At 43.4% G+C, this 18442-nt stretch overlaps 1 protein-coding gene across 3 annotated transcripts in view; it reads left to right on the top strand.

The window, feature by feature from the left end:
- Window positions 1–18442, top strand: part of LOC137357118 (kelch-like protein 29) — a 544808-nt gene that overhangs the window by 419248 nt on the left and 107118 nt on the right. For all 3 annotated transcript variants that reach the window (XM_068023180.1, XM_068023165.1, XM_068023173.1), the window contains one exon: window positions 9170–9366. In XM_068023180.1, coding sequence (XP_067879281.1) covers window positions 9170–9366 — 197 coding nt within the window. The remainder of the gene's footprint in view (window positions 1–9169; window positions 9367–18442) is intronic.

Genomic DNA, 18442 nt, shown 5'->3' with positions numbered 1-18442 from the left:
CATTGAAATGGAGGGAGTGGAGCGGCCCCGATGATATAGAGGGGGGAACTGCCAGGACCGGGGCAATGGCATCTGGCACCACCACACAGGCGCTGGTGCCATTTTTAAAGGACTCCAAGCCCTTAGGAGACATTTTAGTATTTAAAGCAGTTTAGCAATATTTTTATTTCAAATAAAAAATTAAAACATGCAGGCCCTTTCCCAACTCCCACAATGGTGTGTTTACTGTCTGTTGTGTTTGTAATGTATTTTACTCCCCAACCTCTTCACTTTTGCCATTCAACCCCTTCCCACCATCCCCACAACCAACAGGTATAGTTTTCCCCACTCCCCCACCCCTCCCGCCCTGATAATTTTATTCCTCCCCCCTCCCCACCAGTGTCTCGCCTTGGAACTCCAATGGAGTTCCGAAGGCGCACAAGTCGCATCTGATGGAACGTAAAATCGGCGTCGGACAGCCGCTGTCTGTAGGTGAGTTAATTTGCATTTCATTAATGCTCATTTAAATATTTAGATGAAGTGGCGGGGGGGTGGCCGCACCGAGGTCTCGGCGCTGCCGCTAATATCTGGCGGGGCCTTCCAGACGTCAGGGGCCAAGGCGGGCCGCTCCCGGCAGAATTTTACAGGCCCCTGCCATGACCCTCGACGTCGAGGGGCTCATAAAATTCAGCCCAATATTTTACAGTATCATTTTTATTTCAAATCCTTGAATCCTGTTTCAGCAGGAAAAACATTTATGCAGCTCGACAATTATTGCCATATCTAAATTACATTTTCAGTAATTCAATTACTAAGCAACATATTAGCAGATCATTTTATGACCACATAGTTTCATATTATAGTGAATTGGAAGGCTGAAAACTGCTAGACAAAGTAAAAGCCGATTTCAGTAAAGCTGTTGGTCAACATCCAACGATTTTACTACAGCACAATCTTGTAAAGCAACTCCCACACCATTAATAAACAGATATTGTTTGGATCTATCTCTTACAGAGAAATGCATTCAATTGCATAGGTTTTTATGGCAGACCATAGATCAATTCGTAAATTGCTTATTTCAATTTTTTCGCTCTATGTTTGTGGAGAATAAAAGAATGAGGAATAATGTTAGAAAACTTACTTCTGATTTTCTCTTACTCATTTTTAATACTTATTCCTCCTTGTTCATTGTCTTTCCCTCATATATTTTTGATTCTGATGCGTACATTTTAGTAGTTTGTTTGCTTTGCAAAGGTAGTATGCACTGCTCTGTCAAATGAAACTGAGGACCTGTCTATGTGAAAGTTCATATACACCATAGGAGTGAGGGAAAATTGCATAGCTCTTGTAAGGCTACATCGAGCAAAACTTTTAAAAGGAAACGGTCCTTTTGGGTTCCTCCCAATTCTGGACAACGATAAATATAATTACCAAATAAAGAATGAGAACGATGTTAGCAAAGGTAGGTCATGTTTTCAGATACATTTGCCTGTACTGTTCTCCTGTAAATAGCCTGATGGATATATTTCTACTTTAAATGGTCCTGAAAAGATGGATGAGAAAATTTTCTTCACTAGTTTGAATTATGTATAATATTTCATTCTTAACCTAATAGAAAACTAATGTTTTTATTGTACACTTTTGCACAGTGAATAGCAGAAGGAGTTACATTCTCATTTTTTTGTGAAATCATTCAGCTGATTTTGCTTGCAGCATTTTTCTGACACGAATCTGAGCAGATTAAATCTTTCATGGGACCCTCCAAGTCTTTTGCCTTGCTTTCAGTTATGCATTTAGATGAATCTACTAATAGTAAACAAAGGGTACTTTGTCCACAGGATGTTGTATGAATTTGAAAAGATTTTTAAAACTTCATGTTACCTTTTACAGCACAACATTGAAGCTATTTCAGTGCAAATCCATTTTCTTTCTGAGATGTGGTGCAGCTAACTTGAGGATTGCAGTAAATGGGTAACACTGTTTAAACATTACTGCAGGAAAAATAATCATCAGAGGAAAGGGTGAACAGTTCCAGAATTCTATTTGAAGAAAATAAATATGTGTTTCAGAGAACCTATTATGGTTCCTGCATCCAACAGACAGACTTTCTTTGTTCTGTTATGAAATATGAAGTGCAAACCTAACCATGCATGAAATGTTGAAATAAACTGCTCGAATATTTCCTCTGATGTCAGTTTTGAATTAGGTAAGACAAAATCATTGATATGCATGATATGCATCAGTGTTAGTTTTCATAAACTGAAAGTGACTAAACATGTTTATGGTAAGGCATATTGTTTCCTTTGAGTATGTGTGCTTGTCATTTAGTTTGTAGTTTTTGATAGCTGTCACAAGGGTGACTTATTGAAGTTCCTGACACAGAAGTCCTTTGAGAAAGTGAAATAATATGTTCTGTTGTACTTGGCTACATGTAAGGTTTGTGCAGTTCAGATCAAATCATCAGCATTTGAGAAACTGCATGAAGGAAAAGTCTAATGCTTTGAATCGTATGTTGACAAATCATTCGGTTTCAGAAGTATATAGATTATATATTTGTTACACATGGCTGAAATACAAAACCTACAAAAAATAAATTTAAGGATAGCTTTTTGGATCTCACTTCTCTGTTTAATGGAAAGAAATCTAATGCAAAATATAAAAGTATAATGGATTCTGTAGATTTCATATTGAATACCACTAAATATTTTATTTTGTAGGTGCAGATGTTCGAAAATGTGTGTTGATGGGTAGAGTGGCTTTTAAAAGACTATGACTAAAAAGAAAATGTTGGTAATTCTAATTGAATAATCATTTGTTTCCACTTTCTAATTACTAACATTTGTGAATGTAAGCTGAACATATTTATATAATTTTCTGATAATTTTAAGTATCCCAATAATGAAAAGTGGGATGATCAGTGATAATTTTTTTTAAATTCCCAAATGTTTAGTAAGTTCAAACATAAAAGCTATTCAAGTCATAGTTCAACATAAGTCATATATTACATACAGCAAGTAATCCTTTGAGGACTGAAGTAGCATTTTACATCCGAATAGAATTTACAATTCCTTTCCTTTCTATTGAAGGACCAATACCCAGGATTGGGCTTTATTTGCAGGATGGGAATATTGACCACAACAGTCAACGTTGTTTGTTATTCCATCTATTGTTTCTCACCTCTTCCCATTGTTTTACTTATTTTATGCTATCTAGGAGTCTTTAATGTGGCCTTCCTTGTGGATTAGTCACTGTTGTATTTGTCTGCAAATCATTTGGTTGACCTATGACATGTCCAAATGAACGTGTTGCCTTTTGCACAATGTTCCCTCAGCTGAACTTATCCCATGTTCCTTCCTTCCTGATGTCTTCATTACTAATTGTATTTCTGTTTCCATCTGCTTTAACCACAAATCTTTTATAATTAACAGATATATATTTATTCAGAAAATGTTCACTATGAAGAAATTTGTAGTTCTGCATGTTTCTGCATTTCCACAATATTTGGCATCGGAAACTGGCAATCAGTTTTATAAATGCCATATGTCTGAAAATATGAATGAATTTTTGAAAATATTCAGTACTCAAAGGGTTAAGATCACTTTTAATAGAGGATGTGCTAGAGATTCAATGGAAACTACTTAAGATCTACTCCATTGTGATTTAACTCCATCCTAAAATCCTCTGATTGTTGTAATACAAAAATATTGCATGTTCTACTCCAAGATATACATTTTTGACAGTTTTATCAAGGCTGCAGGTTCACTAGTTTCAGATGAGTCTGGAGAAAAGGAGAGAAACCATCAGGAAAGGATTTCTTTCTGCTTAGCATAAGTATCTGCTCTGATTGTTATTGATGATATCTATATGCTGAAATATTCTGTCCTCATGATCAAGAGGATAATGTGGATGGGTTGATGAGAATGGAATAAATTGCACAAAATTAATATAAATGTGTGTGATATCTGACACTAATGTACCATTGACAACATTAGATACTCAACTATAAAAAGCATGTACAGTCCTTGTTTTTCACTGTATTCCCATTCTAATTAATGACTGCAGTCATTTCATCTCAGAAAATTGAATATCCCTTCATGTTGTTGTACTGTCACATCATTAGCACAGCAGATCCTGAAGTTTCATCACTGGTGGAAGCTCCACTTATTACATATAAAGAGTTTAGTTAAATTTTGCAGTCCAAGTCATGAAAAATTGGATTCTATTATCTCCTTCACACAAATACTCTTAACAGATATATAGAATATTTCACAGTTAGTGGAATATTGATAGGCTGACTTAAGTTATGAAATAAATTATAATTCACTCACTGCTGATGCTTCTCAGTTACTAGATCTTTCACATTTGTGAAATAAGGGCAACATTACATTGCTACCAGTGTAATGTTCTCTGCGCATTCCAGATATATTACTGTAACCTTTCATTGCAGTGAAAATATATTGATTAAAATATGAGCCACTGTGTAAAATATTACCATTCAAATATTTGGCATGCTTTATCAAATTTCCCTGCTATTAACCCATTTACATTAACCTTTCTACTAAAATAGCAGAGAGAAGAATTTGATAAAAACATGTTCTGTACTCATACATTCATACCAGTCATAGTAATGTCCAGGCTGTATTTTATCAAATGCTGGACAACTGAAATGTTTGGGCATAGTTTTCATCTATCGTCAAAATTAAATTCCATGCTTTCTTATCACACCTGTTAATCAAATCACTGCATGAATAAGATTTTTGTAGCTTTAACTTTTCTAATTAAATAATCAACCTGCACTTCATTGACTGTACAGTGTTTTGGGACATCCTGAGGTTGAGAAAATGCTATATAAATGCAGTCTTTCTTCTTTTTTTCTAATTAGCTTAGATTAAGAAAACAAAAATAATCTTTGGGTTAACAGAGATGCTAAAAGTGCAAGATCCTAAATTCCAAAGGGCATTTGTTTAACTTTCCTTTGGTTTTGGATTTGGATTGTGCAGTTTTTGTGTTCCTCATTAAAACTGTTTGCTTATGTTTCTTTAAAAGGTTATATATCAATGCCTGATCCATGTGCATAAATTTCTCATCCGTTACCACATTCAGCATAGTTCATTATCCCAGTTTGATCACTTAGCTGTGTTGAACTAGCTGATCTTAGACAAGGCATCGATAAGGATGGTGCAGTTGGCTTCTATGTTGCTAAATTTGAGAGGGGAAAATTTAGTCTCCCTGCTTATTGCTATACAACAACAACTTGTATTTATATAAAGCCTTTAACGTAGTAAAACATCCCAAGATGCTTCACAGGGGTTTGTCAAACAAAATGTGGCACCAAGACACATATGGAGGTAATAAGGCAGATAACCAAAAGCCTGGTCAAAGCAGTAGGTTTTAAGAAGCATGTTAAAGGGGGAAAGAGAGGCAGAGGGGTTCAGGAAACCAGAGCTTAGTGCCTTGGTTGCCAATTGTGCAGCGATTAAAATTGGAATATGCAAGAGTTCAAAATTGAAAGGGTGCTCATAACTTGGCAGATTATAGGGCCGGAGGAGATTACAAAGATAGGGAGGAGCAAGGCTAAGGCAGGATTTGAAAACAAGGATGAGAATTTTCAAATCAAGGCATTGCTTAACCAGAGCCAATGTAAGTCAGCAAGCACAAGGGTGATGTCCGAATGGGACTTGGTGCAAGCTAGGACACAGGCATGAATAACCTCAAGTTTATGCAAGCTGGGAGGCCGGCCAGGAGTGCATCAGAGTACTCACATCTAAAGGTAACAAGGATGGGATGAGAGTTTCAGCAGCACATGAGTTGATGCAAGGGCAGAGTCAGGTAATGTTACGGAGGTGGAAATATGCGGTCTTCGTTATGGTGCAAATGTGTGATCGGTTTGCATTCATATAGCACCTTTAGTGTAGCAAAATATTCCAACATGCTTCACACAGGCAAAGAAAATGGACACCGAACTAAGGTAGGAGATATGAAGAGAACTGGCCATAAGCTTGGTCAAAGGGGTGGACTTTAAGGAAGGTCTTAAAGAAAGAATGGAAGATGGAGAGGCAGATAGGTTTAGGGAGAGAATTCCAGGGCATGGAGCCTAGGCAGCTGAAAACTCCAAAGGTTGGGTGAAGGGAGGAGAGATGCACAAGAAGTATAGAGTGATTCTACTAGAAAATGCCTATTTGTAGCTGTCTGATATGGACAGGGTTAAGTTCAGCTTTGATGTCCTCTGTCACAATATCTGCCAACATCACGTGTATGAAGAATAGTTGCCTGTGTCAGGAAAAAGAGAGCTGCCAGCAGCTGTATTAGTTTAACCCAGCATAAGTCATCACCTTAAAAAAAAACACAGGAGAACATTGAGAAACTTAAATAAAATGCATATACCAAACTCCATGTCCATAGCTTAAGAAATGCAACAACATATCATACTTGTATGGTCATTTTATTTGAGTTTATTCAGATTTTGTATATGGATAATATGGCTAGTCCATTTAAAGTTGTGGTTGCCATTGGCTACAAATGATATTTGCAATGTTTTAAGTTTACTAAGAGCCACAGCATCATTACTTCTTAATACTTCAGTGTCCTGTAGTTGCTTAAATATATGGCAGAATTTAATGGGTCCACAGGAGGCAGGGGGTTGCCCATAGAATCATGATGGAAGGTGGGGGGTCGGAGGGTTCGTTGCCTTCCCGTCACACTGCAACCAAGTCGGGGGCCGGAAAGGCTGAAGACGGCCTTCCCGCCCAGAGGCCAATTGAAGCCCTTAAGAGGCCAATCACCAACCACTTGAGGGCCTTTCCCACTGCCGCTGAAATTACACCAGCAGTGGGGAGGGGGGTGCCTCCACCGCCCGGCGAACAGGGGAGTTGCTCAGTGAAACAAGGCGGTCTGCCTGCGGGCTTGGTGGTTCGGAGGAGTTGCCTGCTCTGTGGGCAATCTGTGAACCACAGAGGGCCCCCTGGGGCAAAGACCACCCCTCCTCTAACCCCCACCCCCGCCCTCAAAGACCATCCTTCCCCCTTGCCAGGGCCTGCAGACTGGCCTTGGTGACCCCACCACACTCACCTTGGATCTGGAGCTCCAGCACTAGCATGGTCCCAGGCCAGTTATAGTATCAGCATTGGGCGGCACTACCAGTACTACTGAGCTGCTGGCCCTCTGATTGGCTGGTAGCTCTGGACAGAGATTCGGGAGCTGCCGAGCGCCATTGAATTGCACCGGGGCGATCCGACGGACCAAGGCCAGGGTTCCCCTAGCCTTTTCAGCCTCCCCCTCCCCTAGCTCCACTAAATTCAGCCCATAATTTCTTGTGATGTACAAGAAGTGGGAAGAAAACTTGCCTCATTTTAATTTAATAGGCCAATTTGCAACACCTTTACCACCATGGAATGCACGGTGTCCCAAGTGCAAAAGTCAGGGAAAAAGGGGCAGAGAATTAGATAGGAAGGTCTGTTCCCCTTAACATTGTCCTAGGATTACCAGGGTATTCCTGGCACAGCGGAGCCTGCCTTGTTCTTGCAATAAAACAGACCTGATGGAGTGATTCTAATGAGGTGGGAGGAGCTGTTAGCAGCCTTCTGCCTCATTCCTGTGGGGCACCCAAAAAGCTGGAGTTATAGTCTGCTTCCAGACCTTGCCAACTGGAACATGCACAAAGACCCCAAGTGCAAGCTGAAGAATTAAGACGAGCACTCCTCTGAAAATGTTTTACCCCTTCCTTCCTCACAAATGTTTTAATCCAATTGCAACCTTCTGGTTGTCAGTCTCCATCAGCAGCCAGAATCCCCGTGACCAGATTTAACAGCTTCAAACTGTTAATTACCTGTTCTGACTTTTGTGGCCCTATCACCTGTGTATGGTTCGTCAGGGGTTGGGCTGTGTTGGGGGTTCCCACAGGCTATTTAAATTGCCCAGTGCTGGAAATCTGGATGATCCTGGGGCTGGACAGGAGCAGCACACTAAAATCCCTGGTGTTTTCTCTAAAGCATCACACAATATGTCTAAGCTGAGATTTGTTAAAGAGAATTTCTATTTTTCATTGCGAACAACACCATTATCCCACATTTGCACTAAGGAGCATTGAGAGGTTGGTTTCAGCTGATAGAACTCCTGTGTGACACAGAATGCATTTATAGAAATGTCTGAAATTTCCAGCCAATAAATTCCATCTATAGTTAAATCTCAGCTATTTTAAATTTACAAGATGTTTTCTCTACAAGAAATTAGAAGCTGGCAAAGTTTCCACATTTATTTCACAATTAAAATACAGATATAGTATGGAAATAGTGATGATGCACATTGGAGGTTTTTGTTCCAAATATTTATGTCATTCGTATTCATGAAGCCTTTGGCAGCTTGGACTAGGCATTGCTGTTCATAGCTTGATATAATACCAATATCTGGAAGCATCCTGTACAGTTCTGTGTACACAAAAGAAAAATTATAGGGGAGTTGAAAGTTGGGAGACTATTTCTATTAGAATTGGAAGCGAAACATGATTGAACAGTTGTAATTAGGAAATGCAAAAGTTATGCAAAAGAAACATTGGTATGTTGGTGAAAGCTGGTGAAATATGATGCACACTGACACTTAACATCATGTTTTTCTTTAAGTAAACAGATTTTACTTCTCATTATTTTTAACAGGGTTAATCATTTTTATTTACAGATGCTTTTGAAGTATGTTTGGTGTCAAACTTTGTCTTCCTAAATTAACATGATTAATGTACATTTAAGATACAGGACTGTTTGAAACTTCAGTGTTTTACTTTATACAGGGGAACACCTGTTTAACAGACAGCCTAGGCCACAGTCATGGAACTCCTAAAGGATGGCTGCTGGCTTCCTGTGGCAGAATTAGTCCTTTTTCCCACCTTTCTGCTTTAACCATTTTATCTATTCAAATTCCTCGGTTTACAAATTTGTGTCATTAGGGCTTCGCTTTTTGTTTATGAGCAATTATTTCATTTTTCATCCTTAAGTTGGCTCATTCTATTATTAACTTTTTGCATGATGACTTTTTTTGCACTGGGCATTGCTTACTCTTTCTCTTTCAGCTCACATTCTAAAAAATAGTAGAACATTTTAGTACAAAGTAAGTGGAGTGATAAATGGAGCCACCTTTTCAATGAACTATGTAAATAATTGGATATGGATCTAACTTCTAATTTATTGCCTGCTGTTGTTAGGGCTTCAAAGGACAACAAGAATGGAGAGAAGCTGGAGCTGACAATTTCAAACATAAATGCAGATGTACTGGAAATGCTGTTGGAATTTGTATATACTGGTTCACTCATCATCAATTCTGGAAATGCAAAAACTCTACTGGAAGCTGCCAGTAAATTCCAGTTCCGAACCTTCTGCAAAGTTTGTGTTTCATTTTTAGGTAGGTAAATTAACCATATATACATAAATAAATGTATGCAGTAATAATTTCTTTATGCCATATACAAAACTTTAATGTGGTCCCTGTGGCTCAGCAATTTTATCCAGTAATAACTGAGTCATGCTGACCAAGAAAGTTCCATGTTTATGTCAGATGTTCAAGATAGATGATATCACCCACTGCCTGTGATAGGGGTTGTTGTTGTTGTTGCCACCATAGTCCCAAAGGACCATAGGCATCTCTCCCATTTGAGAGAGACAGTTGGCGATGTATAGCTTGAGAATAACCATTCCACAAGCATGGGGCAAGTCGAGGAGGCAAGCCTCCATGAATTACCACAGCCGGTACGGGGATTGAATCTGCTCTGTTGGCGTCCTTTTGCATCATACACTAGCCATCTAGCCAACTGAGCTAACCGACTCCCGTGATAGGGGTACTTCACAGGAATATAATGATAGCAGTAGACCATTCAGGCCCTCGAGCCTGGTCCGCCATTCAATTAGATCACGACTGACCTGTATCTGAACTCTATCTGCCCACCTTGATTCCATAACCCTTAATCCCCATGCCTACCAATCTATCAATGTCAGTTTTGAAATTTTCAATTATCTAGCCTCAACAGTTTTTTGGGAGGAGAGCTTTCCAGATTTCAATGACTACAATTGTCCTCAGCACACCTGATGTAGAGAGAGCAATATTGGCCAAAGTTCCTGTTTTAGATCTCTATCTAGTGTCTTCTGCTGGAAGTGTATGGTATGGATATCAGGCCAGCAGAAACGCTTCTTGTCTGTGATGACTTCGATAGTTAAATAATCTGCTGACACTATCAAAGTTCACACATGAACAGTGTTCATTTGGGAGAATTACTGGAGCTCTCCCAAAGCAAGGTGTCAACATCCTCAAGAGTAAAAGTTTTAAATTGGAGTAAAAGCAATTTTACTAAGCTGATATGTGATTTGGCAGAAGTAAACTGGGAACAGCTACTTGGAGGTAAATCCGTGTCAGAGCAGTGGGAGGCATTCAAGGAGGAGCTAATGAGGATTCAAAACTAATATGTTCCCACAAAGAAAAAGGAGTGGGACTCTCAAATCCAGATGCCCATGGACCATACAGAGTAGGATAAGGTAAAAAAAGAAAGCTTATGTCAAATGCCAAAAATGCTACAGAAAGCCTAGTGGAGTATAGAAAATACAGGGGTGAAACTAAAAACAAAATTAGGAAAGCATAGAGAGAGCATGAAAAAATATTGGTAAGTAAATCAAGGAAAACCCAAAGATGTTATATAAATACATAAAGAAAAGAGGATAACTAAGGAAAGAGTAAGACCAGTTAGAGACCAGAAAGGTAACATGTGTGGAAACGGAGGATGTGGGTATGGTTCTTAATAAATACTTTGGACTGAATTTTTCCAGCCCATTGAAGAGGGAAGGGTTAGAATATTGGGATGGAAGGCGTCGAGACAGAAACCGTCAGAATGGAAACCTGGGGTTGGATTTTGTAGTCCCGCCACCAGGACCAGCAGTGAGCGCGAAACACAGCGGCCGTTCCCCATGGGACCTATGCTGCCGCAACTTTTAGTTTAGTTTAGAGATACAGCACTGAAACAGGCCCTTCGGCCCACCGAGTCTGTGCCGACCATCAACCACCCATTTATACTACACTAATCCTACACTAATCCCATATTCCTACCACATCCCCACCTGTCCCTATATTTCCCTACCACCTACCTATACTAGGGGCAATTTATAATGGCCAATTTACCTATCAACCTGCAAGTCTTTGGCTTGTGGGAGGAAACCGGAGCACCCGGAGGAAACCCACGCAGACACAGGGAGAACTTGCAAACTCCACACAGGCAGTACCCAGAATTGAACCCGGGTCGCTGGAGCTGTGAGGCTGCGGTGCTAACCACTGCGCCACTGTGCCGCCCTGTTGAAGGAACAGGTGCTGGCACCGTTTTTAAAAGGCTACCAGCCCTGCAACAGCACACCATAATACAGAGCTCACCCCTTCACCACCCCAATAGCCAACAGAGTGCAGAGTTCAACCCTTCTCCTCCCATACTCATCAGAGTGCAGAGTTCATCCCTTCCCCACCTTGTGGCGCCAACTTTCCCTGGATGGGAAAGTGAAGGCATGTGAGTGCCATACGTTGTGCTGAGGATCGGGAACTGAAGGTTAGATTGCTGCGGCTTACATTTTAATTCATGCTAATATGTAATTTAAATATGGTAACCCGGGACCTGTCGCAGAACAGCGGAGGAGCTGCCATGGTGCATCCTTACCATCGGGAAGATTGGGCCCAGCAATCCCGCCGTCTGGTTCCGTGGCGGCCGCTGCTACTTTGATTCTGTGGCCCCCCCACCTCCTGCCACGGAGCCCTACGTTGGGCTGAGAAAAAAATCCAGACCCTAATGTCTTTGCGTCAGAACCGGATATTCTGAAGGGCGGCCGGACCTCACGCTTCACAGGGCAGGCAGATAATTAAGCTCGTTTAAAAGGCAATTAACTTGAATTTTACCAGGGTTTTCTAAATATTCTGCAAGTATATAGGAACCACAGGGCTCAGAGCCTTGCCAGTATAAGAAGGCGGTGAGCTAGCGGGAGGTCAGTTCTGGCTCCAAAAGCCAGCCTTGGCAGGGAGAGTGGAACAGTGTGGGCATTGGCATTGTCGGGAGAAGGGGAGTGAAGCTGCAGTGATGTACTGCCAGAGTGGCATAAAGAAGCTGGCACTTGTGTGGGTAAAGCAGAGGTGGCGAGGGGCCCTGGACACTGAGTGAATCGACATGCCTTGTCTCATTCTTTCAAGGTTTGGTTCCCCCAGTGAGGAGGAGCAGCAGAGAAGGACAGAGCTGCAGCCACAGGCAGCAGGGCAGCAGCAACCAGAGGGGCAGCAGGAGAGCCAGCCTTGGGGTGGGGTACGGGGGGGAAAACAGAGGAGAAGGGCACGCAACCAGCCTCCTGTGTGAAGAAGAGGTTTACACACTGAGGCTTCTGAGGCTTAATTACCTTCAAATATCAGAGTAGCAGTGTCACCAAGGACTATGCCTCTTCATGGAGACCGTCACAGAGCTGTATGCCATGATGGAGAACTAGCTGAAACCCATGGGAATTAGTGGGCACCCAAAGCCAGTGACACTGAAGGCCACCGTGGTGGTGAATTTTTATGCCTCAGGATCATTCCAGGGATCCACTGGAGATATGTGTGGGATCCAGTCTGCGGCTCTTCACTGCACCAAGATGATCACCAATGCAGTCTTCAAGAGGGCCAGCCAATACGTGCATTTTCGTACTGATCCGGACAACCAGGCTGAGAGGGCTATGGCATTCAGGGACCATCGCTGGATTCCCCCAGGTGCAGGGTGTCATCGACTGCACGCATGGGATTAATATAAGTTTAGTATAAATGGGTGGTTGATGGTCGGCACAGACTCAGTGGGCCGAAGGACCTGTTTCAGTGCTGTATCTCTCTATGACTCTATATGGCCATCCATGCTCCCACAGACAAAGCAGCAGCCTTCATCAACAGGAAAGGCTTCCACTCGCTCAATGTGCAGCTGGTTTGCGACCACCACAATGACTTCCTCAGGTGTGTGCACAGTTCCCGGGAAGCCGCCATGACACTTACATACCAAGGCAGTCCCAGGTGCCAGACCTTTTCAGGCCCCAACACGGCTTCAAGGATGGATATTGGGTGACAAGGGCAACCCATTGAAGACATGGCTACTGATGTCTGTGAGGAGCCCAAGCACTGAAGTAGAGGAGAGATACAACACCTGCCAAAGCAGTTCAAATGTCTGGATAGATCGGGTGGAGCCCCTTTGATATGCCCCAGCAAGGGTCTTGCATATCGTGGTGGTTTTCCGTACCCTGCACAATCGGTGCAACAGTGGGGAGAGCATTTTAACAGTGAGGATATCATTGAGCGTGATGCCTCCTTCAATGATGAGGAGATGGAGGAAAATGATGACCAAGTGCAGGATAGCCTCAGGGGCCACAGGCAAGGCACCATGAGCAGCAGGCAAGGGAAGCTCGTGACACATCAGGCACAGGGTTTACATGTTCCTTAGTGACAGATCCATGCAATTCAATAAAGCTTCAGCACTCTGCAGCCCTGTTGCCACCTCCTTGCCATTTACCTGCACTCAGTGAGATATCACACTGTGGCACATGGGGAGTGCCTGGACCTCACGCACTGTGCTCCCACCCATCAAACCGTTAATGGAGCCAGGGTACACCTGAAGTCCCAGCAGCCCACAAAAAATTCAAGGAGACCTCAAGCCTTGCCACATCAGAAATTTATTGGCGGAACAAAAAATTGCAAGGCTGCATGCTTCCAAGGAAAAGTAACCTGTGAACCCCGAGTGCAGCTAGGTGCTCTTCTTAAATCTCTTCCGTGTGCTCCTGCGTGTCATTCCCCCTGTGCTGTTAGCTGAGGTGGAGGCACGTTTTTGACTGTAATGTGGTGCAGTGGTGACTTCACCTTTAAGAAACTGTATCTTTAAGAGACCAGGCCACTGATTCAACAGACATATATAAGGAGAAGACACCATTTTGAGAGGCTCACACAGCACCTGGCTTTACATAGGCAGGCGAACTCCAGCAAGGAAAAGACCTGTACCTGAAATCATGTAGTCTAAGTAAATAAGACAATAAATAGTGTTTGTGTTGAATCCAAATATAAAGCCAGCAGTTGTCATTTAAAGAACTTAAGGACAGAGCAAAACACTACAATTTCTGGCAATGAGGAGGAAAAAAAAAAGACAAAGTACGGAAGGTTCCAAGGTTAAGAAAGTCGGTGGGGGGGGGGGGGTATAAAGGTCGAGAAAAAACCAGGACTGGATCAGACAGAAAACGTGGACTGGCACAGAAAAAAAACATTTTGCAGGTACACAGAAATAAGGGAAATAAACGTGATGCAGTCATAAATTCATTATTAAAAAGGGTGCAAATCTGAACACACTAGCCATTTTAAGAAAAAAAAAAGAGTTCACCGAGAAAGCAAACCATACAGCCAACCCAGGAACGTACAGAACAATTACATTGAGGATACCAGCTTTAAAAATAATACTCACCATGTGTGTGCAACAATTGCCAGTCTTTCCAGCCTTTACAGAGACTGACAGCAACCCAGGGCCACACTGAAGCAAAAGACCAGCAAGATTCGAATGCCTAATGGTGGCACTTGATATCAATACACCCTGAAGAAAGAAAGTGTTACTCCTGTAATATGCTGAACCAAAGTTGATGTTAACTGTAATACACTCACTAACACCGGAACCGACGATGATTATGACGCAGCAAAGAATGCTCGAACAAGCAGCACAGTGACGCAGTGGTTAGCACCGCAGCCTCACAGCTCCAGCGACCCGGGTTCAGTTCTGGGTACTGCCTGTGCGGAGTTTGCAAGTTCTCCCTGTGACCATGTGGGTTTCCGCCGGGTGCTCCGGTTTCCTCCCACAGCCAAAGACTTGCAGGTTGATAGGTAAATTGGCCATTGTAAATTGCCCCTACTGTAGGTAGGTGGTAGGAGAATGGTGGGGATGTGGTAGAGAATATGGGGTTAATGTAGGATTAGTAAAAATGGGTGGTTGTTGGTCGGCACACTCAGTGGGCCGAAGGGCCTGTTTCAGTGCTGTATCTCTAAATAAAAAGATATTTTCAACCGTGGGCAAATCCTCAGTAGGAAATTTATGTCTTCAGGCAAGCAAAACAAGACAAGTGTGAGACCTTTGACTGCTGTATGACAAGACTCAGAAGTCTGATCCTGAATTGCAACTTCACAGACGTGGACAACGAAATCATTTCCCAGATCATTATGACCTACCAATCACCAAGTCTAAGGGCTGGATTTTATGCAGCTCTTGACATCGAGATCTGTGGTGGTGGGCCTGAAGATGGTTCCAGATGAGGCCCACCACGGACCTCGATGCCAGCAGGGCCTGGCCCGATCCTCCCATTGGCGGCGAGGCACCGTGGCATCCCACCCCCCCCCCCCACCCATCCGACAGGACCACAATCACCATATTCAAATGAATAAAATTAATGCATTTACATATACTTATCTCAGATCTTGGGGGCCCACTCCGCAATCTTCAGCCGGGCGGCCAGCACTCCCATGCCTTCAGATCCCCATCCGGGGAAATGAGGCGCCACACTGGTAGGGAAGGGGGAGGAGGTAAGTTTATCAGTGCAGGGTGGGGGGGGAATGGGGTGAAATAAATGTCATGGGTGTAGGGGATGATGGGAAGGGTTGTACTTTAAACTTTGTGCAGTTGTGGGGGGGGGGGGAAGGTCATAAGTAAAAGGTAAGTTTTTTGGGGGAGGGCAAATAGTTAATGTAATAGTTATTGGTGGGGTGGGAGAGGGGCAAAAGAAATTTATTTAATGTTGTTGAATATGTCTTTAAATATTTAAGCCAGCAGGGATGACTGCCCTTTAAAAATGGCATCAGTGCCTGCACACAGGCAGCTGCCACCATTGCCAGGAATGGACAGCCCACCCCCTCCATGTGATTGGGAGGGGCAGGCCTCCCCGGCTATTTAAATAAGCCACTGCACTTTAAGGTTGCGGAGGCATTTTGGCGTACAGCCTGCACAGGCAGGCGCCAAAATCCAGCTCTAAGACGGCAAGCTTTTAGAGAGGATGAATTGTTAAACTTGCAAAGGTTACTTGATATTGGCAGAAAACTGGAAGCCAGTGAAAGACAAGCCAAAGTCTTAGACAAGAAAGAGGCAAATATCATCATAAAAGAATTTCCTGAGGTGAGGTCAGTATCGTCAACAGAATCCGTGAATGCCACAAGAAAACACACAAAACACAAGGGCACAGAGGAAATCCAGAGAAAGGTCCGAGGCACGTCAAGGAAAACCAAGATAGAGATCACAATCACATCACTTTCGAACTTGCAATTATGTGGTGGTGCATGTCCTCATTACAAACCTTGTCCTGCAAGAGGAAGGAAGTGTAAAGCCTGTGGAAAAATGGGACATTTCACAAGAGTATGTCAAGCGAAGCATGCACAAGACATTAAAAGAGTTCAATACCAGAAGGAAGATTGCATATTCACAGCACAAGAGAAGATTTTGTTGGTCACAACCACAAGTACTGACGCCTGCCCATGTGCGATGGAACGATCCCCATGCTGTCCTCCAAGTTTCAATGCCCCGTCCTCCAGGTGGGTCAATATTGCGAGGAAGGGGGAGCCACTGCCAGTCTTCACCCTTTCCCTTGCATTGTGGGCAGTCTTCTCCTACAAGCACATTGATAACCATTGTTAGTCCTGACTCCCCAAAGCCTGTCCACCATCTGCAAGGCACAAGTCAGGAGTGTAATGGAGGTTTCTCCACTTGCCTGGATGGGTGCAGCTGCAACAACACTCAAGAAGCTCGACAAAGCAACCCACTTGATTGGCACCCCACCCACAAACATTCACTCCCTCCACCACCGACGCACAGTGGCAGCAGTGTGTACCATCTACAAGGTGCACTTCAGCAACTCACCAAGGCTCCTTAGACAGCATCATCCAAACCCGTGACCTTTACCACTAGAAGGACAAGGGCACCAGATGCATGGGAATACAACCACCTGCAAGTTCCCCTCCAAGCCACACACCATCCTGAATTGGAGCAATATTGACATTTCTTCACTTTCACCAGGTCAAAATCCTGGAACTTCCTTCCTAACAGCACTGTAGGTGTATCTACCCCACATGGACTGCAGCAGTTCAAGAAGGCGGCTCACCACCACCTTCTCAAGGGCAATTAGGGATGGGCAATAAATGCTGGCCCAACCAGTGACGCCCACATACCAGGAACAAAAAAAAAGTCGCCTGATGAAGACGTGCTCAATGCATTTGCTGTTGGCTGGCTGACTTTCCATAAGGTGCCAGGAATGCTTCCTGCATGCAGCAACTCAGAAACGGCAGTGCAGGAGTCAGCTGTGTCAGGCTAGGGCCATTCACTGAGATGATGTCATGTCTGCAACAGGCAACAATACTGCCTGGTCCCATTGCAGGGGCTAGGTTAGCATTCATCTTCTAGCTAACTCTTCCTTACGCATTGCCACATGACACCCCTAAGGAGAGCAGTTTGGTGCACGTAACTTGGCGGATTGCATGATCATGCACCCACTTGTGGCGCTGCAGCCAGGTTCTAGGGACCCCATGGCTGTTGACCACCTCTGCAAACTCCATCCAGCCTTGCTTTGTCTGGCAGGCAGGTCCCCTCCTCCACTCGTCCCAGGGGAAGAGGACCTCCTCCCTTGCCCGGGTAGCCTGGAGAAGAACCTGCAGGGAGGCATTGCTAAACCGTGACGCTAGCACTCCCGGTGGCGTGACCTCACATCACCACCAGCGCCTCACTGGATGCCTCTTCTGCCTGCTGGCAGTTAATTGGCCAGTCGTGCAGAATACCACAACCCAGCCCATCACCCCCATCCCACCCATACAGCAAAGCCTCCTGCTTTCGGTCCCAAAACCTCGAGTGGCGCCAAAAACTTAAGCCCTTTGTGTCTATTTTCACAAGACAGGGATTACCAAGACATTGAAGATAACGTGGAGGAGTCTGAAATATTGGATTGGATAAACATAGTGAGGGAGGGAATACTAAGGTGTTTAGCATCCTTGAAAGTGGATTAGTCACTAAGCCTGGATGAAATGTATCTCAGGCTGCTAAGGCAAGCAAGGGAAGAAATAGCAGAAGCGCTGACCGTTGTTTTCCAATCATCTCTGGCTACAGTTGTGGTGCAGAAAGACTGCTAACATTGTACCATTGTTTAAAAAGGAAAACTGAAGGCACGGCCACCAAGGGTAGAGCGATTAAAATTGAGGATGCTCAAAAGGGATAGCCCAAGTAACTGCAGGTCAGTCAGCCTAACCTCGGTAATGAAAACAAAGTGCTAGAAATACTCGACAAATCTGGCAGCAACTGTGGAGGTAACAAGAAGGTCAATGAGGGTAGTGTATTTGATGCAGCCTACATGGATTTTAGTAAGGCTTTTGACAAGGTCTCACACACCAGACTGGTCAGAAAATTAAAACCTCATGCGATCCAAGGGAAAGTGACAAGTTGAATCCA

Source organism: Heterodontus francisci, chromosome 3, assembly GCF_036365525.1.
Source record: "Heterodontus francisci isolate sHetFra1 chromosome 3, sHetFra1.hap1, whole genome shotgun sequence".
NCBI classification, from domain to species: domain Eukaryota; kingdom Metazoa; phylum Chordata; class Chondrichthyes; order Heterodontiformes; family Heterodontidae; genus Heterodontus; species Heterodontus francisci.
This window is presented reverse-complemented; position numbering and strand designations above follow the sequence as displayed.